The sequence below is a fragment of the Hyaena hyaena genome, unplaced genomic scaffold, assembly GCF_003009895.1.
Source record: "Hyaena hyaena isolate Hyena2069 unplaced genomic scaffold, ASM300989v1 scaffold_17, whole genome shotgun sequence".
Lineage (NCBI taxonomy): Eukaryota > Metazoa > Chordata > Mammalia > Carnivora > Hyaenidae > Hyaena > Hyaena hyaena.
In genome coordinates, this window is record NW_024080648.1 from 1,121,974 (window position 1) to 1,148,605 (window position 26,632).

Consider the following 26,632-nt stretch of genomic DNA (forward strand, 5'->3'; position numbering starts at 1 on the left):
CTTGATGCTTAGGGCTTTCAGCCATTCTCTATCAGCAAACAACTTAAGCATGGCTGAGAATAATGAAATTTGTACCAAAACATCTGCTTATTTTTCTGTTTCGCTACAGTACCCCTTTGCTGAGACCTTTAATGGGTTTTCAACTCTTGCCCATGTCAGCAATTGGCTCCAGTACAAAAGTGTCTGGAGAAGCCAACTCAATTCTACTAGGCCTCAGTTTTTAAAACATAAGTATCATTTACAGACCATTCCTATTAATTTCAGGTGTACATCATAGCACTACAGTATTTGTATACATTATAAAATGATCCTAACAAAATCTAGTTACCATCGGTCAAGATACAAAGTCATTACAATTCTGTTTACTATATTCCCTATGCTGTACATTACAACTTCATGACTAACTGAATTACTGGATATTTTGACCTCTTAATCCCCCTGATTTAGTATGCATGTCACCCAACACCTCCCTCTGGGAACCAGTTTGTTTCCTGTATCTACCAGTCTGTTTCTGTTTTGTCTGTTCATTTGTTTTGGTTTTTGTTTTCCACATATAAGCATAATCATATGGTATTTTTCTTTCTCTGTCTGATTTATTCAGCATAATAGCCTCAAGGTCCATCCATATTGTCATAAATGGCAAGATTCCATTCTTTATTACTGAGTAACATTCCCTTGAATGCATATACCACTTCTTTTTTATCCATGTATCTGCTAATGGGCATTTGGGTTACTTCCATATCTTCACTATTTTAAAGAATGTTGTGATATACCAAAGGATGCATATGCTGAGTAATACTCCAGTACTTATATATACATTCTCTTACATATAGGTTTACAGACACATATAATGTATACATCCATTATATATACATAATCAACACACATTCCAGTATACACACACATCACATCTTCCTCATCCATCTATTTATGGACAGTTAGACTGTTTAAATATCTTGGCTATTGTATATAATGCTGCAATGAACATACAGGTGCATAGATCTTTCCAAGTTAGTGTTTTCTTTTTCTTTGGATAAATACTCAGAGGTACGATTGCTGAATCAGAGGGTATTTCTATATTTAAGTTTTTGAGGAAAATCTGTACTATTTTTCATAGAGACTATATCAATTTGCATTCCCACCAGCGCTATATGAGGGTTTCCTTTTCTTCACATCCTCACCAACACTTGTTATTTTCTGTCTTTTTGATAACAGCCAATCTGACAGGTGTGAGCTGATAGCTCATTGTGGTTCTGATTTGCATCTCTTTGATTAGTGATGTCGAACGCTGTTTCATGTGCCTGCTGACAATCTGTATATCAATCTGTAGGTCTTCTTTGGAAAAATGTCTACTCAAGTTCTCCATCCATTTTTTAATTGGATTGTTTCCTTGATATTAACTTGTATAAGACCATCATATATTTAGGATATTAGGCCCTTATCAGCTAAATGATTACCAATTATCTTTTCACATACATTAGGTTGCCTTATTATTTTGCTATTAGTTTCCTTTGTTGTGGGGGAAAAAAAAAAAGGCTTTTAGTTTGATGAAATCCCATTTAAATTTGTTGCCCCTGCCTGAAAAGACAGATCCAAATAAATGGCTCACACTGATGGCCGATACCTTACTGCCTATATAGGATTCTTCTATTAATTTTATGGTTTCCGGTCTTACACTGACGTTTTCAATCCATTTTGAATTTATTTTTGTATATAGCGTAAGAATGTGTTCCAGTTTCATTCTTTCGCATGTAGCTGTCCAATTTCCCCCACCACTCACTGAAGAGACTGTCTTTTCTCCACTGTAGATTCTTGCCTCCTTCATATAAAGATTAATTGACCATTTATGTGTGGATTATTTACTGGGCTCCGTCTTCTGTTCCATTGATTTATGTGCCTGTTTTTATGCCAATACCTTGGTTTTTCATGGTCTTTTGTGATTGAATAGAAATTTTAGGAGGCTTTGTCTAGTTCTGTGAAAAATTACACTGGGATTTTCATAGGAATTGCACTGAATGTGTAGACTGCTTTAGGCAAGTATGTGCACCTTAGAAAAATTAATTCTTCTATTCAGTAAGCACAGATTATCTTCCCATTTATTTGTGTCTTCCACAATTCCTTCATCAATGTGTTATAGTTTTCAGAATCACCATATTGGTTAATTTTTATCCTAGGTATTTTATTCTTTCGGATGCAATTGTAAATGGGATTTTTTCCGTAATTTCTATTTCTGATAACTTGTTTTTAGTGTATAGAAATATGACAATTTCCATATGTTAATTTGTTTCCTGAGACTTTACTTAATTCTTTCATTAGTTACAATAGTTTTTTGGTGGATGCTTTAGGATTTTCTGCATACAGTATTATATCAACTGCAAATGATAGTTTTATTTCTTCTTTATTTTTCTAGACTAATTGCTGTGGCTAGGATATCCAATACTTCACTGAATAAAAGTGACAAGAGTGGCATCTCTGTGTTGTTCCTCATCTTAGGGGAAAAGTCTTTCATCTTTTTATTACTATGATGTTAGCTGTGTGTCTATCATATATAGACTTTATTATGTTGAGATACATTCCCTCTAAACCAACTCTGTTGAGTTTTTATCATGAATGGATGTTGCACTTAGTTAAGCGCTTTTTCTGCATCTACTGAGATAATCACATGAGTTTTACCATTTCTCTCGTTAATGTGTTATAAACATCACACTAATTGTTTTGCAGATGTTGACCATGGGTGCTTCCCTACAACTTCCAACTGGGATGTATAACACACATTTGCTGACCATCCTTCCTTCCATACTTCCAACTGTGATGTATGACCCTTTTGAATGTATTGTTGAAATTGGTTTGCTAATTTTCACTGAGGATTTTTGCATCATGAGAGATGACCTGTAGTTTCTTTTTGTTGCAGTGTCTTTGTCTCGTTTCATTATCATGGTAACGTTGTCCTCATACAAGGAATTTTGAAATTTTTTTTAATGTTTTATTTATTTCTAGGAGAGAGAGAGAGAGAGAGCGTGAGCAGGGGAGGGCCAGAGAGAGAGGGAGTGACAGACTCTGAAACAGGTTCCAGGCTCCGAGCTGGCAGTCAGCACAGAGCCCGACGAGGAGCTCGAACCCACAAACCGTGAGATCATGACCTAAGCAAAAGTCAGACGCTTAACCGACTAAGCCACCCAGGCGCCCCTCATACAAGGAATTTTGAAGCTTTCCTTGCTCTTCAATTTTTTGGAACAATTTGAGAAGCGCAGGTCCTGACTCTTCTTTAAATGTTTGGGTAGAATTCACCTGTGAAGCCATCTGGTCCTCTAGTTTTGTTTTTTGAGCATTTTAAAATTAATGCTGCAGTTTCATTACTTGTCATCTGTCTATTCGGATTTTCCACTTCTCCAAGATTCAATCTTCAAAGACTGATGGAATTTCTAAGAATTTATCCATTTCTTCTTAATTGTTCAATTTATTATTAGCATATGATTGTGTGTAGTCAACTCTTAATGATCATTTGTATTTTTATGGTGTCTGTTACAACTTCTCTTTTATTTCTGAATTTATTCATTTGGTCAGTCTCTCTTTTTATATTTGAGCCTAAATAAAGGTTTATCAATTTTGTTGATCTTGCAAAGAAACTTCTGGTTTTACTTTTTACATTTTTTATGTTTTATCTACCTATTTTTTGAGAGAGAGAGAGAGAGAGAGCAAGCCAGGGAGAGGCAGAGAGATGGCTAGAGAGAATCCTAAGCAGGCTCTGCATTATCAGTGCAGAGTCAGACACAGAGTTCACACTCACAAAACGGTGAGATCATGATCTCAGCCAAAACCAAGATCGGATGTTCAACCAACTGAGCCACACAGGTGCCCCTAGTTTTATTTACTTTTAGTGTCATTGATCTTTTCTGCAGTTTTTTAAATCTTTATTTCATTTAATCCACTCTGATCATTATTTACTTCCTTCCACGAACATTGTGCTTTGTTTGCTCCTCTTTTTCAGTTTTCAGTTTAAAGTTAAAAATGTTTCAGATTTTTCTTGTTTCTTAAATAGGCCTGTGGTGTCATGAACTTTCCCCTTAAGATGGCTTTTGGTGCTTCCAAAAGCCTCATGGTGTCATTTTCTCTTCGATTTCCTGTTTAGTGTCCATGTGTTTGTATCTTTTCCAGTTTTCTTCTTGTAACTAACTTCTAGACATGCCATTGTGATAAAAAAATGATACTTGATGATTTCATTTTTTTAATTTGATACTTGTTTTGTGGCCTAATGTGAGCTGGAGACTCTTCTGTGTGTACTTGAACGTGTATTCTGTAATCTTTAGATGAAATATTCTGTACATCTCTATTAAGCCCTTCTGGTCTAATATGTTATTCAGCCAAAGTTTCCTTATTGATTTTCTATCAAAATCATCTATCCATTGATAGAGGTGGAGCATTAAAGTCCCTTAATTCATATTACTGTCAATTTCTTTCATACTTGTTAATATTCGCTTTATACATTTCAATGACTCTATGTTGAATATATATTTACAGTTGTTATATCCTCTTCTTGAATTGACCCCTTTATGTAATGCCCTTCCCTATCTCTTTTACAGTCATTGTTTTAAAGTGTATTTTGTCTGATATGTGTATTGTTATACCAGCTTTCTCTTTATTTCCATGGTATATCTTTTTCTAATCCTTCACTTTCATTCTGTGTCTTTAGATCTTAAGTGAGTTGCCCGTAGGCAGCATATAAATGGGTCTTTTTGTTTTTATTTCATTCTGTTATCCTATGTCTTTTGATTGGAGTAGTCTATTTACATTTAAAGTAACTGCTGATAGGTCTGTACTTACTGCCATTTTAATGGTGGTGTGGTTGTTTCTGTAGTTCTGTTTCTTGTCTTGGTCACTTCCTTTATCAAATGATGGTTTCCTTCAGTCTTATGCTTGGGTTCTTTTTATTTTTGTGTCTGTTGTAGGTTTTTGGTTACCCTGAGTTTCACATACATTGAGATTATATATACGTATGCACACACACCAGTCTATTTTAAGCTGATAATTTCTTTCCTCTTCTCCATGTTTTGTCATCTTGACATTTTTATTTTGTGTACCTCTTTACTACTTATAGTTGTAATGGATTTTACTATTCTTGTCTTTTAGCCTTCAACTAACTTTTTAAGTGGCTCATTCATTGTCTTTACTAAATATTTGCCTGTAGAAGAGATATTTTTTTCTTTCATATTATGTTTTTATTTCTGGTTATGGCCTTTTCTTTTCCACTTAAAGAAAATCCTTCAACATTTTTCACAAGGCTGGTTTAGTGGTGACGAGCCCCTTAACCCTTTGCTTGTCTAGGAAGCTCTTTTTTTAATTTTTTAATGTTTATTTATTTTTGAGAGACAGAGCATGAGAAGGGGAAGGGCAGAGACAGGGACACAGAATCTGTGTCCAGGTTCCAGCTCTGTCAGCACAGAGACCAACACAGGCCTTGAACTCACAAACCGTAAGACCATGATCTGAGCCAAGTCAGGTGCTTAACTGACCGAGGCACCCAGGTGCCTCTAGGAAGCTCTTTATCTCCTTCAATTCTGAATGACAACCATGCTGGGTAAAGTTTTTCCCTTTCAGCACTTTAAATATATCCTGCCACTCCCTTCCGGCCTCTAATTTACTTTTAATTCCCTCTAGTGTATTTTTCATTTCAGCTACTGTTTTCTTCAGTTCTGATTGGTTCTTTTTTATATTTCTCTTTGTTGAAGTTCTAAGTTCACTCCCTCTTCTTGGGTGAGCATCTCTATGAGTATTAGTTTAAACTCTTCTTCATCAGGCCAATTACTCATCTTCGCTTTGTTTAGTTTTTTTTTTTTTTTCTCATTTTGTTTGACTTTGTCTTTGTTTCTATGAATTACGGCACAGCTATCTCTCCGAATTTTGAAGGAGGGTCTCTTGTAGGAGCTTGTAGACGGCATGTGCCTGGTGGCTTTGACTGGCCAGTGGGAACAGGTGTGGACGGGGAGTTTGGGCTGCAGTCTGCACTGAAGCCGCCCTGGAGGGACAGCCTGAGCTGGACCGGGCATGTGCCAGGAGATGTCCATAGAGTGCCTGGTGCCAGGGCTGCCCTGGCAGGTTGACTAGTCCAAGGTTCCTTCCCTACCACAGCCTGAGACCCTTTAGTTACCTCAGGAGCTCTCCGCTAATCAAAGAGATGATTGATTTATTTTAGTTACCTTTTTAAATAAAATAGAAGCACTGGCCTGCAATTAGCTACTTTTGTCACCCAAAAGCAGAAGTCAAATTTCGAGCTTTACCTGGCATATGAATATCCTATGGTTTATATTCCTTTGGTTTTTTTTTTTTAATGTTTTTATTTATTTCTAGGAGAGAGAGAGAGAGAGAGAGAGACAGCGTGAGCAGGGGAGGGTCAGAGAGAGAGGGAATCACAGACTCTGAAACAGGCTCCAGGCTCTGAGCTGGCAGTCAGCACAGAGCCCGACGCGGAGCTCGAACCCACGAACCACGAGATCATGACCTAAGCGAAAGTCGGACGCTTAACCGACTAAGCCACCCAGGCGCCCCATATATTCCTTTGGTTTTTTAAGCCCACAACATTCACCACTGTCAGAGAGGATCCTTTTGTAATACATACGAATATTTAATACTCCATGTAAATATAAACAGTTACTGGAGAAGGCAGATTTGACCAACTTACTAAATTGAAAGCCATCTAATTTGACATTCAGCCATAGATAAATAACCTACAGACCCATGTTCTGGTTAGGTCTTCATCTACCAAGCCAGAATATCTGTTAGTATCAGAATTTTTCATATTCTGTAATTCTTTAACATCAAAATAGCCAAGAAACGCAGTAACAAACTGAAGTGGAATGGTGAGAAGCTGAAATGGAAGAAAAAAACTGAATGCAATATAGTACAATGAAGAATAATCAACAGTACATGCAGGTGCCCAAAGTTGCGTATAATATCAGAAGTTGTTGTTGTGTTTTTTTTTTCTTTTGCACTGGCTGACTTCAAGCCAAAAGTGAGACTAAGGAGTAATGCTCTGAGGGGTGCCTGGATGGTTTGGTCGGTCAAGTACCCACTCTTGATTTCGGCTCAGGTCATGATCTCACAGTTCATGGGTTCAAGCCCTTTGTCAGGCTCTGCACTGACAGTGTGGAACTGTTTGGGATTCTCTCTTTCCCTCTATTTCTGCCCTTCCCCCACCTGCATTTTCTCTCTCTCAAACATAATTAAAAAAAAAAAAGTAATGTGCCGAAACAATAAAAAAGCTACTCATATATTAGCTAGAGTTCAATAATCAAAGAAAATCTTGGTAGTCCCTCTGGAAAGTATTTTGGATTCCACGTTTTTTGGAGAGTCAAAAAAAAAAAAATAGTACCATCTTGGAAAATCAAGATTTTTGGACACATTTTAGTCTGACCATTAGTATCCTGTTGGTGTATATATGTGATTTACCACCTCCATCATTATACAAGGAAGGTCTCTAGGGGCAAGAACTATGTCCTAATCTTTTCTCTTGTCTTTTTATTTAAGAGAGAGCGAGAGTGAAGAGTGAAGAGCTAGACGAAGAGAGAGGGAGGGAGAGGGAGAGAGAGCGAGAGCAAGAGCGGGGTGGGGGGGAGAGAGGGGGGGCATATATGTGTGAGCAGGGAAGGGGCAGAAAGGAGGTCAGAGGATCTGAAGTGGGCTCTGCACTGACAGCAGAGAGCCCAACATGGGGCTCAAACACACAAGCCACGAGATCACCACCTGAGCAGAAGTCAGACACTCAAGTGACTGCCACCCAGGTGCCCCTTGTCCTATTTTATCTCCACATGGTTCTTCACAGTTCTTAACATACAGTAGGCTTTCACACTCTTGTTGAATGGTCAATAAATGGCTCAACATGAATTAACAGAGAAGAGGTAAATGTACTAAAACATAAATATTTACTCTAAAACTGAATGAAATGTGAATTAAGTGTTTCCAAAAAAAGAAAAACAGAAACAAATGCAGTCATCCTAGCCATGGCCTAGAAATGCCATCAATTCCTGTGAAAAGTGTGTAATTTTTCTAAACCTAATTATATTTATTCATTTAACCTCATCTCTTTTAAAATTTTATTGAACCCTTTTTACGATAGGTAAATTTCTAAGCACTAGGGGTTCCAGAAAGATACAAATGCCCACCTCATTATAGTGGCAGGGTACCAACTTCCAGTATTTATTAACAGGCAGGCATTCAATAAACAATACACTGAATATGAACACCTGGTACTTTTCTCTCACCTAAGGGTCACCGTAGCACTTAAGTGAACTAAGAACTACACTAGCTCTAAGATGCCTCCTCTAACAAAGCATCCTCCACCTTGCTTTTTTCAAAAAGCGCAGCTCAGTCCTTGCCTTCTCCAGAGGGTCAGTGTGTGTGTGATTGCAACACTGCAACTAAATCAACAGTGCTTTGAATTATTGTACAAAATGGGATTGCACAGATTTAGCTTAAGAAAGCCTAGCTTCACATTTATTTTTTAAAAAATCACTACATACTTTCAACTCTTTTGGGTTTGTATTTGTTCCATAGCTTTATACCATGCAGTTGACAGAGCTGTGAAAATTTAAAAAAAAAACAGCTTTCTTCTGTAAAACACAAAATTTAAATAAAACCAAGAGTTAATTTTAAAATATCGTAATTAGCTAAGTACTAAATAAACTGTTAGTGAAAGTGAAAAATTAAATACATTTGATCCTTGAACAATGCACGGGGTTAGGGTCACCGACTCCAATCAGGTCAAATATTTGCATGTGACTTTTAACATGCAAATTAAAAATTAAAAGCCTATTATTGACCAAAAGCCTTACTAGTAAACATAACGAATCAATGTTTTGTATGTTATACAGATTATACACTTTTTTCTTCAAGTAAGCTACAGAAAAGAAAAAATTAATAAAAATCATGAGGAAGAGAAAATATCTTACACCAGTACTGTACTGAATTCATCAAAAATAGTCTTCTATGAGTGGACCCACACAGCTCAAAGTTGATTTGTTCAAGGATCAACTGTACTCACTTCACAGGAAAAGACTAAATATCCCAAGTATGCTTTATATTCCTTTCTGCAGTCCATGTTTTTTAAATGGTGTTATAAAAAAAACAAAATAAAATAAAATAAAATGGTATTATATTACAAATAATGTAATGACTTCTTCATTTAAAAACAGGTGGCATAATGACCAGAGTAACCAGAGACAACCACATCAGAGAATTCATACACTATTCACTTCTACTCCTCGCAAGTGACTTATTTGTAACATATTTATAATACAATCATTATTTCATATCACTCAAACTATACACTGCATTTACATTTGTAAGAAAAAAGGTAGGAAGTAACTTATGTTCCTCTGAGCTAGCAGGAAAAGTTTCTTCAGACTACATGTTTTATTTCATGGAAAGGAATCCTACAATGAAAATAACCGTCTCAATAAATATTATTTATAACCACTACTGAGTTGGATTAAGGTTAGAATGGAAAGGAATACAGAAGCTAGGCAGTCATTCCATGTATTGGATCTTCACAGTGAAGCTTATTTAATTATGACTTTGTAATAAGCAAAATATTCAGGCAACCACACAACATCAAAAAAAAAAAAAAAAGAAAGAAAGAAAATGGAGGAGGAGGAAGAAAGAGGAGGGGAAAAAAAGTAAAAGGAGGTCCATGGTCCATCCATGTCTGAGTAGTTTTAAGAATTTCTTCTGAGTTACGGAAGGCACTGTTGGCCTTAATTACAGAAAATTAAGAAACGTATACACTGAAACTATATTAATTCTTTTCATTATATTGTTACCATAGCTCCTAGCACAAAAGCAGACATGAGGCTCTATACAGAAACTATCTATTTGCAGACAGACCCATCTTCAAATGACTCAAAGTGTTTAGAATCATCTTCAAACAACAGATGTTTCACTGGAAAAAAAAAAATATTAGCAGCACTTATTTGCTTCTCTCGTAAAGAAAACAAAGTAATAAACCAGAGAGATAGTATCTCCATAATATTGGAAGTTATATAATTTTATTCAAATACATTTGTAAAGGCGCTCATTCTGAGGTCACAGCAGCTCTACAGTTTTGAATGAGCACAAGAAATAACATTTCTATTGGTACACCACCACGTGCAGATACCAAACAACTCTCCAAGAAAGTGAAAGCTCTAAAATAATTTATATTAATTTCAAGCTTAAGTTTTTCACAAAAGTTATGTAATTAAACTGATATAATTTCTTGGAGACAGAAAACACCTTAAGGTATGTGAATCATCTTATTATACAGATCATCAGTGTTAAAAGGCAGAAAACAGCTTCTGTCCTACCAAGATTTACCGTGACAATAAGGTCTGGTTATTAGATTTTTTAAATGATGTTTATCTTTCACGTGTTTAATTGCAGATTCTTAGGATGTTTTTCTTTGTATATGAAATCAATATAACTACTCATCACACTTCCGTTTCTGCTTTGAAATGACAGCCATCTATAAAGAGCTTTAGGTTGCCATGACAATCTACACTATGAGCTACAAAACATAGCATTTTAACTCATTTTAATATTCCAAGTCAACATTTCTGAAAACCATAAACTACAGATCTGTATTTTATACAACTTAAAGTTATGTACGAGTGTAGTTCAACATTCTACTCAACCATTGTACTTTAAACTCATCATAAAACAGGTAATGTGCATGCTTATTGTCTATCATCTCTTCTCCTTTGCGGGTGGAGGAAAGGAAAACCGGGTAAAACCACAACCAATGCTTATTCAGCTCTACACACACTCATCATCACTTATAAATAGGAGCTAACAGCACTTTCCTTCAAGACCAGCAGGAACTCATGAATACTTCTTTATGTTTTTAAATTCAGAATCAGAAGCTCTAATATTACTTTCTAAATATCTGCATCTTTCTCTATAGAAGGAAATTGCAAATTTTGTCTTTCAAATCCTCTAAAACACTATGAACAGCTTCTTTTCCCCTGCAAAAACTTCATTCTTAGCCTACCTGAGTCATATACAGTAACATAAATATATAATAATGAAAAAGACAACACCACCACCACCACCAGCTGTAGAATACAGTCTACTGAACTAAGGATGTGTAACACTAAGTAATCCCTTGGGAGGCGCTTTTGCACAGGTTCAATACACAGCTGCTAACTGCACACAGCCTTGTTCTGTACAAAGCAGTGGGTATGTGGACAGAACTGCTCTAACGAACTTTGTCTCATTATTCTCATTCTGCATACAACCTCTGGTTTTGCACAAGGGGTCTGCTCTTGTCTAATTCATTACTTCTATTTTAGGAGTGTAAATCCTTTTCTGTGTAATCCAGGGCCTTTATCATAGTTTCTACACATCAGATGACAATATTTTGCCAAAGATTACTAAAATATGGATTTTAGTGGTGGTGGAAGTGCTGGTTATCAGGCAGAAAATGGTAAAGAAGATTCAAATTAGTTCCCATAAGCTATCAACAACTAAGGAAAAGACCGCAAGTTTGTATATTTCTATAGTAACGAAAAAGGGAGGAAAGTTTCAAGAGGAGCTTTTTGAATTCAACATTTTAACATCAGAGTAGAGTTTTAAAACATACTGTTTGAAAACATGCCTGTTCTCTGTAGCCCTTTATTGACTTCTAAAAGGCTTCCATTGGGGAGTATGCATGCTTGCCAAGAATTCCTTCTCAGATTTGTGTTTGTGAATGTTAGCATATATTTTGCTATGCCAAGGTAATTAGCTTCTGAGAACTCAAAGCAGAAATACAAAGTCTGCATGATGAAGCAGAGGATACAAGAACATTTTTCAAGTATTTAACATTTATGCACCATATAAATACTCTTAGGCAGTTATCTACAGTCATAATGGCTCACTATATCCACTGGTTTAAACATCCAACATATGAGATACATGCCCAGATTATGAGACTCCCAGCAATGTGATAAGAATACAGAACTTGAAGTTGGACAAGTGGGATCGAGTCCTAGTTAATCACTTTCTACCTATGTGAGCTTCTGCAAAATGAGTGTATTGAATCTTAGTTTCCTTATTTATAAAAGGAGGATAATACAAATTCATTTTCATCGTTGTTGTAAGGAATAAGTACATAAAACATAACCCCAAAGGAGGAAAAGATTCAATAAATAGTAATGATGATTATTACTAGCTATTTATAACAATTAGTCTGGGGAGGAGAATAATGGAATCATGCGATTGTCAACTGACTCGAATTCAGAGGGATTGTCAGTGTTTTGTAGATTGAAACAGTGCCAAGCTTTGGTATGACATTAAATCCTAAAGAAGTTTTAACTTTACTGTAACACTGAAAAAGGTACATACTATATTTTTATCAAAAACCCTGGGTAGCTCTATTGAATGAAGCATCTTGAAAACTAGCCTGAGCAAAAAACCCAAAACACGTTTAAATTTAATAAAGTGATTGAGATCACCTCTAGTATCCAATCATATTAGAGTATAATTAATCCATTATAATTCAATTATCAAATGTGAGCATTTATTAAACTAAAAAAAGACACATTTATATTTTCTCCATCTACTAGAGAGGTATTTTAAGTATGTTCTAGAAAATTATAGGGGTTCTGTTTGAATTTCTAGACTCTAGATATTAAGGCGGAAGACGTATGCTAAAAGGTGATGTGCCTAGTCTTCTTAATCTGGCCTATCACATTCAGTTTAGTCATAAAGACCACTAATTCTTTGTTAAAAATAAAAATCGAAGGATGAAGGAATACTACATGAAGACAAAAGGCAGAACCTAACACAGAGCTATAAATATATACATATGTAATTTTAATTGTGATATTTTATTTACAAACTTTGATACATCTTTTGGTAAAGTACCATAAATTTTTCTTCCCATTATTAAAGATTTTTTTTTTCAATTATATATCTAAACTGTCTTCTGTATAAAATTCCTAATGATTATAGGATATTGATGGTTTCAACTCAAGTGATAATTTTATTATCGGTTCTCCATAAATGGTGATGAATTTTCCATGTGGACAATTGTAAGTAAATATAATAAGTCATTTAGATTTATTTACTCCCTGCATTTCTTTTTTCCATTCTTAAACTTTGACTAAGACTGCTAATAAAATGATGAACAGTTGGTAATTATAGGCTTTATTTGGAGTATAACTACATAAGATATTTGCTAGAGGTTTTAAGATATCCTTTACCTAGTTAGAAAGTTCACTTCTATTCATAATTTAATTTTTTAAAATCACAAATGATGAATATTAAGTAATGTCTCTGGCATCAGTGACACTATTTCTACTTTAAACCACTGCTGTGATGGTTTGAACCACTGTATTAAATTCTTTGTTGATACTGCTCTGATTTTGCTCATATTTGAATAGCACCCATTTTTCCTGAACTGGTGATCTGGCTATAAGCAAGAGACTACATAGCTCAGTGGTTCTATTTTTGGTTGTTATGAAAACTGGCCATTTCTTTAAAATATGACACCTCTGTGTAGCCATACCTCCTTTATCTCTCAGAATCTAACCATTCTCAGGTGGACTTCTTCCATTAAATCTTCACTTCCCTTGATTTCTTCATGAGCCACTGCCACCAAGAAATATAATCAGTATCTCAAGGTAAACCACTCATTTTACTGGGTCAATCTTTGTCTGTACTTTGAACTCCACCATCTTTGGTTTCTCAGCACTCACTGCCTGAGCTGTCTTTTACCACCTGCCCCATGGAAATCCTTCTGTATCGAAGTAAGATCCCAGCCACAACTCTTCCGTCTCAGGACAAGGTCCTCATTTTCTGTGGGGAAATATCTCTTGCCAGTGTTTGACATCTGCCACTAACACTGTGTCCCTTAGTACTTTCTGCTCTTCTCAATAATAAAGGATCCTTAGGAAAAAGAGCATCTTAGAGTAGTTGTGCTGGTTTCAGTAGTTGTTGACAAAATGTACAGTTTGGAATGTATCAGATTTTTCTGTCTTCCAGTCACGTGGAATTTAGCTTAACATAGATTTTGTAATCCTATGTCATGTGCTTTGTTTCCAGCTGGAACCGTGCTCCAAAGAAACACTTACACATGAAGAATACACACAAGAACCTCATTAAAGAAGGTGGGCAGTTTTTCCCTTTTATTCTCTTCTGACAAACCTGGCTAAACTGGCATAATTCCTTCATGAATATTTGCCAAAAAAATTGACTTAGGAGCTACAGAACTTTTTCATTTTTCAAAGATGATTTGTAAATGTTTCAATTTATTTAATGATTACCAGATACTATGAATTTATATTTCTTCCTGACATAATTTCAGTTTATATTTTCCAAGAAACTTGGTTTTTGTATGTAATAAAATTGACAGTACTGACTTTTAAGAACTTTTGTCTTGTTGTGTGTGATGTCATCTTGTCATAATGGCAGAGTAAGAGCAATCTGCTGTTTTCTCTCCAAAAAAACATGGAGTTTGACCACTGCCGATGAACAAGAGTCCCTTTGTGGAAGTTAAGTCCAACTGGGAAATGCCAGAGCACTACTGGAAAAACACTAAACATGAAATACTGGATGCACTGAAGAGTGTAAGACAGTTTCAATCCCGTAGGTCACTCCCTCCCGGGGGCACAGCTCAGTGCCCTGAGAGAACTTCTCCGTGGCTTCTCCCATGGGGAAAGTAAGAGTGTGTTAGTGGGCACCCAGCTTCCCAAGCTATGCAGGATGCTGAAGAGACACAGATCTTATACCATCCAGAATACTGAGTCATACACTGCACAAATCAGGCAGTGGACCAAAGGGAAAACAGCAGCCAGGCCTCTGAATGGAAGACATCACAAGAATGCAAGGTCCTAATAGCCACTTCATGAGACCCATCAGGAAGCCTGCCAGTGGGGTGCTGATGACACTTCACCGGTGGATTGACCCCAGGAGGCCCAGAGGCACCCTTCGTGCTCCACGTACAGCCTCTGCGTGCCCTTCGTCCTGTGGCGATCTCCCTGTGCACAATGATGCCAGGGAAAGTAAGCCTTTCTGATAACAATTGGGCAAATGCAGAGAGCCAGCCCAAGTCTGAAGGATGAGGAGAAAGAACACAAACTAGAGCATTCTAGTTTTGCAGGATCAAGAGGAAGATACACAAAAGAGTCCCCCCTCGGAGGGAACAAGAAGTATAGAGCAGGTGTGTTCACAAGAAAGACAGGAGAAAGACTCAGAATCCCTAACGTAACTGAAAGAAGGAATTTGTTTCCCAAAGCCAGTCAGTAAGGATTGGAGGAGAAAATATTCTCCTCCATGCTTCGAGTATGAAGACTTCAACTTCAAGGACATGAAAAATAAAGGAAACATGACACCACCAAAGAAAAACCATAATTTTTCAAGTAACTGACCAACAAAGAAATGAAGATCTATGATTTGCACAATAAAGAATTCAAAATATGTGTTTCAAGAAAACTCAGTGAACTACACAGTAACACATAAAGATAATTCAACAAAGTCAGAAAAACAATACATGAACCAAGTAAGAAGTTTAACAGACAAGAATCAGAATAGGATATAAAATGAAAAATGCAATAGAGAACATCAATAATAAACTGGATCAATCGGAAACAATTCAAAGTAGGAGACAGATCACTTAAAATTATCTAGTCGGAGGAGAACAAAGTGGGAAAAAAAATGATAAAGAATGAAAAGCCTGTCTAATAAGAGACTCTAATAAGAGTCTCAGAATGAAAAGAGAGGGAGAAAGGGGTAGAAAGATTAAAGAAATAATGGATGAGAACTTCTCAAATGTAGGGAGACATTTGAAAATACAAGTTCTTGAACCTCATAGGTTTTCATAAAATTTCAACTCTAAATGATCTTCTCCAAATTACATTACAATAAAAAACTGTCTAAAATTAAATACAATGAATTTTTAAAACAGAAAAACAAATCACATGCAAGTCAACTCCCCCCTTAAGCTATCAGTGCATTTCTCAACAGAAACCTTACAAAACAAAAGCGAGTAGAACGATATATCAAAACTGCTAAAAGGAATAAAACTACCAACCAAGAATACTTTACTTAGTAAGGCTGTTCTCCAGAAATCAATCAGTGATAAAAACTTTCCAAACAAAGAATGGAGTTCATCACAACTAGACCTGCCTTACAAGAAATGCCAAAATTAACAGACTAATTAGCAACACACAAGATGAAAAAAGCACTGGTAAAGGTAAATATATACTCAAATTCATAAATCTCTGATACTGTAATGATAGCATGTTAATAACTTAAGTATTTAATAACTTAAATAACTTACGAAAACCTATGACAAACAATATAAAAAGAGATAAATTGTGTCCTCAAAAATGAAGATATGTGTGGGAAGAAAAAGTAAAAGGTAATTTTAGTATAAAATTGAAGTCAAATTATCAATGTAAAATAGACCATTATATTTATAAGCTGTTTTATGTGAGCGTCATGGTAATCACAAAGCAAAATTACACAAAACTTACAAAAGAAAAAGAGAAGGGACTCAAAGCACTGTATTAAAAAAAAAAAAAAAGCATCAATTTATACTGGAAGGAACTACAAAACTAGCCAGAAAACAAGTAAGATGGCATTAATAAGTCTTTACCTTTTTATAACTATTTTAAATGTAATTCAAAAGGTATAGAGTGGATAAATGGATAAAAAAGAAGACCCAACTAAATGCTGCCCCCTAGACACTCAATTCACCTTCAAGGAGACAAATAATTTCTCAGGGAAAGGATGGAAAAGCATATTCCACACAAAGAAACCAAAAGAACAGGATAGCTATACAAGTATCAGAGGAAACAGAGCTGAAATAACCAATGGTCACAAGAGACAAATAAGGTCATCACACAATGATAAATGAGTCCATTTATCCAGAATACCTAACAGTTGTAAATATATATGACCAAATATCACAGTACCTAAATATATTAAGCCAACACTAACATAAGTGGAGGTGGGAAAAATCCAGCAATACAATAATTAGGGACTTCAATACCCCAATTCCAACAATAGATAGCTCATATGGACAATCAATAAGGAAACAATGGGCTTTAATTACATTTTAGTCTAACAGACCTACCAGACATATAGTGAATACTCCATTCAATAGCAGCAGAATACACATTCTTCTTAAGTGCACAATGAACATTCTACAGGACAGATCATAGGTTCCAAAACAAGGCTTAGCTAAGTTAAGATTGATATTATACCAAGTATCTCTTCAAATGCAATGGTAACTAAAAAACTCATAAATATGGGAAAAGTAAAGAACATACTCCCAAACAACCAATAAGCTAAAGAAGAAATAAAATATTGTGAAACAAAAGAAAATGGAAACAATACACGAAAACTTACCAGATGCAACAAAAAGTACTTCTAACAGGGAATTTTATAGCAACAAATGCCTGTAGTAAGAAAAAAACAGTATCTAAAATAACCTAATTTTGTACTTTAAAGAAGTAGGAAAAAACACACTAAGCTGAAAACTAGCAAAAGGAAGGAAAGAAGAGAGCAGAAATATAAAAACTGGGGATAAAACAAAAACATAGAAAAGATCAAAGAAACAAAGAACTAGTTTTTTAAAAAGATACAATTGACAAACTATTATCTAGACTAAGAAAAAGCTCAAATGAATAAAATCAGACACAAGAGTCATTATAACTCATACCAAAGAAACACAAAGGATTATAAGAGACTACTATGAACAGGTATATACCAAGAAATTTGATAATCTAAAAGAAATTGAAAAATTCCTAGAAACACAGATCTAGTAAGATTGAATCCTGAAGAAACAGAAAACCTGAAGAGACCAGTAACAAGAAACCTGAATCAGGGGGGCACCTGGGTGGCTTAGTCGGTTAAGCGTCCGACTTTCGCTTAGGTGATGATCTCGCGGTTCGTGGGTTCGAGGCCCGCATCGGGCTCTGTGCTGACTGCCAGCTCGGAGCCTGGAGCCTGTTTCAGTCTGTGACTCCCTCTCTTTCTGACCCTCCCCTGCTCACGCTGTCTCTCTCTCTCTCCTAGAAATAANAAATAAAGAAAAAAAAAAAGAAAAAAAAAAAAGAAACCTGAATCAGGAATAAAAAACCTTCCAACAAAGAAAAGCCCAGGACCAGAACATTTCCCAGGTGAAGTCTACCGACAATTTAAAGAATACCAATCCTTCTCAAATTCTCGGAAACTCATGTTATGACACCAGCATTACCTTGATACTAAAGCCAGGTAAGGACACAAGAAGAAAACTACAAATAAGTACCCTTGATGAATACAAATACAAAAATTCTCAATAAAATTCAACAGCACATTCAAAAGATTATACACCATGATCAAGAGTGATTCATTTCTGGTATGCAAGGAAGGGTAAATAAAGATAAATCAATGCATGTGATACACTATATTGATAGGATGAAAGATAAACATCAATCATATGATCACCTCTATAGAGAAAAACATTTCACAAAGCTCAACATCCTTTCATGAGAAAAACTCTCAATAAATTGGATATAGAAGGAATGTCACTCAACATAATAAAAGTCCCATTTAACAAGCCCAGAGCTAACACCACACTGAGTAATGATAGACTAAAAAGTCTTTAAGATCAGGGACAAGACAAGTGTCCACTATCATTATTCCTGTTCAGCATCATAGTGGAAGTCCCAGCCAAAGCAACTGGGCAAGAAAAAGAAAAACACAGGCATCCAAATCAGAAAGCGAATAGTAAAATTGTCTGCTTCCTGGACTCTAATTAGAATTAATAGCTCATTGCAGAAAAGTTTCAGGATACAGAATCAATATACAGAAATCGGTTATGTTTTTATAGACTAAAACAAAACATCTGAAAAAAAATTGTTAATTCCATTTATGATAGCATCGAAAATAAAATAAAATTCTTAGGAATAAATTTAACCAAGGAAATAGCAGATATTCATAAAAGAAACGAGACAAATGGAAAGATACCCATGTTCACAGATCAGAAGAATTAGCATTAAAATGTTCCTACTCTCTAAATTCAATGTAATCACTATCAAAATTTCAATGACATTTTTCGTAGAAATAGAAAAAACAATTCTGACATTTGTATGGAAGTATACAAAGATGCCAAAGAGCCAACACAATACTGAGAAAGAAGAAAAAACCTGGAAGCATGAAATTCCCTGAATTTAAGCTATATGTTTCAAAGAAGACATTCAGATGGTTAATAGACATATAAACAGATGCTTAGTATCACTCACCATCAAGGAAATGCAAAACAGAACCACAATGAGATACCACTTCAGATCTGTCAGAATTTCTAAAATGAACAACTCAGGAAACAACAGATGTTGGTGAGGTTGCAGAGAATGGGGAATCTTCTTACACTATTGGTGGTAACGCAAACTGGTGTAGCCACTCTGGAGGACAGTATGGACGTTCTTCAAAAAACTAAAAATGGAACTAACTACCCTACAATCCACCAATTGCACTATTAAGTATTTGCCCAAAGGATACAAAAATACAGAATTGAAGGGGTACATGCACCTCAATATTTATAGCAGCATAATCAACAACAGCCAAACTATGGAGAGATCCCAAGTGTCCACTGATTGATGGTGGTCTATATGTACGCGTGTATGTATATACACACACACTATATATATATATACATGGTATACTGATGGTAGTATGTATAATATATCCATCACTCACATACACACACACAATATATATATGGTATACTGATGGTAGTATGTATAATATATCCATCACTCACATACACACACACAATATATATATGGTATACTGATGGTAGTATGTATAATATATCCATCACTCACATACACACACACAATATATATATGGTATACTGATGGTAGTATGTATAATATATCCATCACTCACATACACACACACAATATATATATGGTATACTGATGGTAGTATGTATAATATATCCATCAGTTGATGGTTATTTGGGCTCTCTCTATAGTTTGGATATACATATACATACATTTACATGCTTAGTATACACAGATACATACACACACATATACAATGGAATAATACTCAGCCATCAAAAAGAGCAAAATCTTGCCATTTGCAATGACAATGGAGGTACAATGTATTATTCTAAGTGAAATAAATTAGAGAAAGACAAATACCATGTGATTTCATTCATATGTAGAATTTAAGAAACAAAGCAGATGAACATATGGGGAGGCAGGTAGAAGAGAAGAGAAGGAAACAAACCACCAGATACTCTTAAATAGAGAGAACGGAGAGTTGATGGGAGGGAGGAGGTAGGTGGGAGATGGGCTAGATGGGTGAGGGGTATTAAGGAGGCCACTTGTGATGAGCACCGGGTGTTGTATGTAACTGATGAATCACTGTATTCTATTTCTGAAACCAATATTGCACTCTGTTAACTAAAATTTAAATTTAAAAAATAATAAAACAGAATGGTACTATCATAAAAACACACAGACCAATGCAAAAGAATTGCAAGCCCAGGAATGAACTCAGACAAATACTCTCAATAAGTATTTGATAAGGGAGTGAAGAATACTTAATGGAGAAAGCATAGTCTCGTCAATGAAAAGTCCTGGGAAAAGTGGATAACCATATGTAAGAGAATAAAAATGGACTCCTGTCTTATACCGTTCACAGACATTAACTCAAATGGGTTAAAGACTTAAATCTAAGACCCAAAACTATAAAACTCCTAGAAAAAAAAGTATGAAAAACTCCTTAACATTGGTCTTGGCAATATTTTGACTATGACACCAATAGCAAAAATAAACAAATGGGAACACGCTACACTAAAAAGCTTTTGGAAAGAAATGGTAACATTCAACAAAATGAAAAGGCAACTAACTTATCGAAGAAAATATTTGCAAATCATATACTGGATAAGAAATTCAAAATGTATAAGAAACTCACACAACTAAAACAAAAATCCAATTAAAAAGTAGGCACAAAACCTGTATAGGCATTTTCCAAAGAAGACCTAAAATTGGCCAACAGGAACATGAAAAGATGCTGAAAAGTCACTAATCATCAATGAAATGAAAATCACAACCACAATGAACTAACACCTAATACCTACTAGAATAGTAATTATCAAAAAGGTAAGACTTAACAAGTGTTGGCAGGGATGTAGAAATGCTCTGTTGGTAGGAATGTAAAAAGTACAGCCACTATGGAAAACAGTATGGAGGAGGTTCCTCAAAAACTTAAAAATACAACTACCATATTACCCAGCAATCTCACTTCTTGGTGTATTTCTCAAGGCAATCATATTTTTATCTTGAAGAGAGATCTGCATCCCCATTTTTACTACATCATTATACACAACAGTCAAGGCACAGAAACAACTTAAGTGTTCACTGTTAGATTAATGGATAAATAAAATGTGATATGTATATCACATTTCAGTCATTTTAAAAAAATCATGCCATTGGCAACACATGGATGGCCTTGGAGAGCATAATGCCAAGTGAAAGAAGTCAGATAGAGAAAGGCTAACACTGTATGATCTCCCTTGTATGTAAAATCTAAAAAAAGGGAGAGTAGAATGGTGATTTTCAGGGGCTGTAAGGTGGAGAAAACAGGGAGATGTTGGTCAAAGGGTACAGATTTCCAGTTATAAAATTTGTAAGTTCCAGGGTTATCATTTATAACACTGTGACTATAGTAATTTCTTTTTAAAAAAATTTTTTTAATGTTTTTATTTATTTCTGAGAGAGACAGAGGGAACAGGGGCAGGTCAGAGAGAGAAGGAGACACAGAATCTGAAACAGACTCCAGGCTCTGAGTTAACTGTCAGCACAGAGCCCGAAGCGGGGCTCGAACCCACGAACTGTGAGATCATGACATGAGCCGAAGTCGGACGCTTAACCAACTGAGCCATCCAGGCGCCCCGACTATAGGTAATTTCTAAGAGAGTAAATCTTAAATGTCCTCACCATACACACACAAAAAGGTAATTATACAAGGTGATAGAAGTATTAACATTATGGTAAACATTTTGTAATATATACAGGTATCAAATCAAGTTATATTCCCTCAACTTTCACACAGTGTATATATCAATTATGCCTCAGTAAAGCTGGGGGTGGGACAGGGAAGTATTTTCCTTGTAGGTTGCAAAGAAACAAACCAACAAAAATTCTACTTCGTTTCTAGATTTATACAGTGTTTTACTCAGCAGTCTGGGGTCTCAAAGTAGCAATTTTCCAAAAGGGTACATCTTATTTGTGCTACATGTTTAGCCAAGCCACCTTCCCCTTTCTTCCAATTGTACACCTTCATTTTACAACACGGATATCTTGGTCTCCACAAAGAGGTCCCCACAAAGGCCTTTCATATCCTTCAAGGTTTTAACCTTTTAGTAATGTCTCAAATTGAGGAGGGATTAGGATGGCTATTCAACAGTCAGCAGTGGAAGACTATAACCTCCTTCTCAATTTATTTATCCCCACAGTGCAGAACGTGGGAATTTTGCCTACATCACTCAAACTAATTAATTAATCAATCAATAACCCTAAAATAGAGGCTTCTACATTCAATACTTTCTTTAATAGGGCCCTATCACTTTGCTTATGTGGCTTTCAGGATATGTATCAGTATACAAAATGGAAACTTTTATTGGACCACAATAACATGCAGGCCAGAAGATTTGGGTTCATTACCATTTAATTGGCCTGCTGAACAACTGATGTGCTTCTCTGCCCTTTTCTAGTCTCTTTAATCAAGCATCATCTCAAATATTTTGCCTATTTATTTTCTGAATTATTAAACAATAAAATTGGCTTTTCATTCTTCGGTGTACAGTTCTACACATGCTGACATCGTGAGAAAGTTTCCTCTCATTAAGAGTTTGGCTTCTACAGTTTCCCACTGCCAACTGCTTTCACTGCCTCTACTGTCCTGCCACAGGACTGCCTGAGGATTGGGAAGCAAGAGAATAGGAAAAAACAAAAAAAACAAACCCCGCCCCCCCCAAAAAAAGAATCCACTAGAGTTATCTCTACATACATGTCTGTTCCAAATCGCCCAAATTCAACTCAAGGAAAACCAAAAGGAAGACTGATACGTTTTTAGTTAGTAATTGTCATCTAGAAAACTGGCATATTTACCTGATCAATTTGCTAACGTTTACTTTTTAGAAACACCAAATACCTGATGAGCTATGCATTCTCTCAAGGTTTATAGTTCTTCAGTGGGAGAGAAAGATTAGCATGCATATATGCCATCTCACCTATAGATTGCCTGTTTTCTAAAACCATGATTTCTGTCTTTTGAGTAGAAGTAATTTTTTACATATACTAGATACATATCCCATACACATATATTTTCCAAATATCTTCTCTGGATTGCCTTTTCATTATGTTACCAGTATCTTTTGAAGAGCAAATTTTTAAATCTTCAGTAAGTGGTATTTATTAACTTTTCCTCCATGGTTCATGTTTTTTGTGTGATAAAGATTTTGTGTTCTTCTGGAAGATTTAAAAGCTTTTACATATGGAAGTATAATCCATTTTGAGTAATTTTATATGTGGTGTGAGCTAAGGGTTCTGGTTCATTATTTACATGAGGTATTTCACTGTTCCAACATAATTTGTTGAAGGCTATTCTTTTCTTATTGAATGACTTCAACACCTTTATTGAAAATCAACAACCATACAACTTACAATATTATACAAAGAAATTAGGAAAAAGCACAGTGTAATAATAACATACCAGAGATACCATGGCCCAACCAGTCTTGTTATAGATGAATTCCAAGTTGTTTCTTCTTAAATAGAGCAAACCGCCAACGAGAGACACTAACAGGGCCAAGGCAATGGTGCCGGAGTAGTTAGGTGGTCTGAAGACTCGAATCTGCAAACATGCAACAAACTTTTTAAGAGCTGAATAAAGTAAAAGTGTTTTTCTCGTGACCATATTCTAGTCCTTCCAATTTTCAACACCAAACTTTAGGAAGATGGAACTCTACTTGTCACATGTAGAACTAACACTCCCTTTACTCTTTAGAAATCGAAAATGAATGGCTTCTACCATCATGGCTATGGAAAAAGACTTGCTTTGGATGAATATAGTTGATATATGCAAACATGACTTACATTCAACCCAGAATTGCTGTGTTTCACCTATGGAAGGTGGGATCAGCCAGTACGGGGTAGGGATGAGACAGGGGTGTAATACATGTATTATTCCAAATTGGGGCATTTTATCATCTTCAGCATTTTAAGATTTTTAAAAATATTTTTACCAAGATATAATACACATACCATACAATTCACCCAGTGTATAATTCAATGGTTTTTAGTATATTCAAGGGATTGGATAACCATCACCAAAGTCAGTATCAGAATATTCCAATTAGGTCAAATGGAAACCCTTTAGCAAAACTCCTCTTATTTCCTTCACCCTCCAAACCTAAGCAACAAAGAATCTACTTTCTGTCTGTACAGATGTCCCTTATACTGGATTTTTCATAATAAAATGTAGTCTTCTGTAACTGGCTTCTTCCACTTAGCATGATATTTTCAAGTTCTTCTTGTAACATGTTTCAGTACTTCATTCATTTTTATGACTGAATACTCCATTATACAAATATACCACAATGTGATATCCATTAATCAGTTGATAGGCATTTGGGTTGTTTCCACTTTATGGCCTTGTGAATACTGCTGCCATGAACATTCTTGGACAAGATTTTATGTGGGCACATATTCTCATTTATCTTGGGTACATACTTAAGGGTAGAATTGATGGGTGATAATGGTAAAGCTATGTTTCTTGATTTGAAGAGCTGACAGACTGTTTCCCTCAGTGGCTTCACCACTTTACATTCCCACTGGGGGTAAATGAGAAGCTGGATTTCTCCACTTCCTTGCCAATATATTATCTCACTACTGATTTTAGCCAACCTAGTGGGTGTGAGGTACTATATACCTGCAGGTTTGATTTGCATGTTTCTGATGACTAATAATGCTGAGCAACTTTTCATGTACTTATTAACCATTTGCATATTTTCTTTATAGAAGTGTCTATTCAGATTTTTGTCCATTTGTAATTGGGTGGTCTTTTTATTACTGGGTTATAAGATTCCTATATACATACTATATTAAGTCCTTTTTCAAAAAATGATTTCCAAGTATTTTCTTCCCTTCCATGGCTTTTCATTTTCTTCATGGTGTCCACTAAAGCATAAAAGCTATTTCTTAAAATTTTTTTAATGTTTATTATTTAGTTTTGAGAGAGAATAAGAGAGAGAGAGATAGAGAGAGTTGGGACAAGTTAGAGAAAGGAGACACAAAATGGGAAGCAGACTACAGGCTCTGATCTGTCAGCAGAGAATCCAATGCGGGGCCCTAACTCACAAACCATGAGATCGTGACCTGAGCCAAAGCAGGACACCAAGCAACAGAGCTACCCATACACCCCAAGCATAAAAACTATTTTTAAAAAGTAGAATGCATTTCTATGAAATTGTGACTTCAAATTATCTAAAGATCTTGGTTCTAATAACATTTCTCACTAAAAGAATGAACACTCTGAGGAGAGATGGCTAATTGAGTGCCACACAGGACAAATTAGGTAGATAGGCTGAAATATATGGTTATGTCAGTAAAGTAAGAAACTGGTTAAAAGAAAATGATAGAGAGATGTCACATAGACATAAGAGTCAGCATAAGAAGATCCCATTGGTCAAATCTAGAACAATTTTAGCACCAAAACATTTAAGTATAGTAATAACTTACAAACCACTGTAGAAAAAAATGCAACTTAGGAGTCCCTACCAATGACAGACTGACTGACTGACAGGAGGGGAGGATTCTTGCTCACAGGAGAATGCTGAAGGCCAACTAGAAATATGGAGGGACATCATCATTTTGCAAACATCATAGTAAAAGCTGAATCAGAGCAACATTACCAGTGCTAGATCTAGGAGAAAAATGTGATGAAGAGCAGAATATTTCTTTAATCTCAAGATGCCTCCACACAGCTTACTAACAACAAAAGAGAAGAGGGAAACAGTAATTATACAGTGGAGAAAAGGAAAAACCTTGACCAGAACTCAACATCATCAGTGAGGGTCAGAAAGATATCCTGTGTGTAACGATATCATTAGAACAAAAAATGACCCATGTGGTGCTGTGTAGTACTGTGTTTGAGAGTGCCTAAGTAGAATCCTATCATAAACAAGTATCAGAAAAAATAATCAAACATTGAGCATATCAAAAGAGGATCATTCTATTTAAAAAATGGAAAAGGATTCAAAAGGTCAATGTACTTAAAAGACAAAGATGGGTTATAGAAATATTCTGGATTAAAAGAAGGTAAAAAAAATCTGGACAACTAAATGCTATACTTAACTCTAGACTATTAGAGTAAAGGCAATAAAATGTTACCATAGGATATTATTAGGTCAATTGTGTCAAGTGGGAGACCAGAATATGGCCCGTAGCTCAGATAAAAATATTACATCAATGTAAACATTTGAAGGTGATATCTGTACTGTTCCTATTTCTCAGAAAGTGCAGTTCACCTTCAGAAAAAAATTGTGTGTATCTATGGAGTATGTGTGTACAAAGATGGGAGTAGGAGAGAATAGAACAGCAAGGCAGAAGGGGTAAAATGT

The 26,632-nt window shown here is 35.6% G+C and overlaps 1 protein-coding gene across 1 annotated transcript in view; it reads right to left on the reverse strand.

Annotated features, from left to right (window-relative positions):
• The window catches only part of TUSC3 (tumor suppressor candidate 3), a 256,526-nt gene that overhangs the window by 98,114 nt on the left and 131,780 nt on the right, over positions 1–26,632 (reverse strand). Inside the window, 1 exon segment of the mRNA XM_039220697.1 lies at positions 23,725–23,865. Coding sequence (XP_039076628.1) covers positions 23,725–23,865 — 141 coding nt within the window.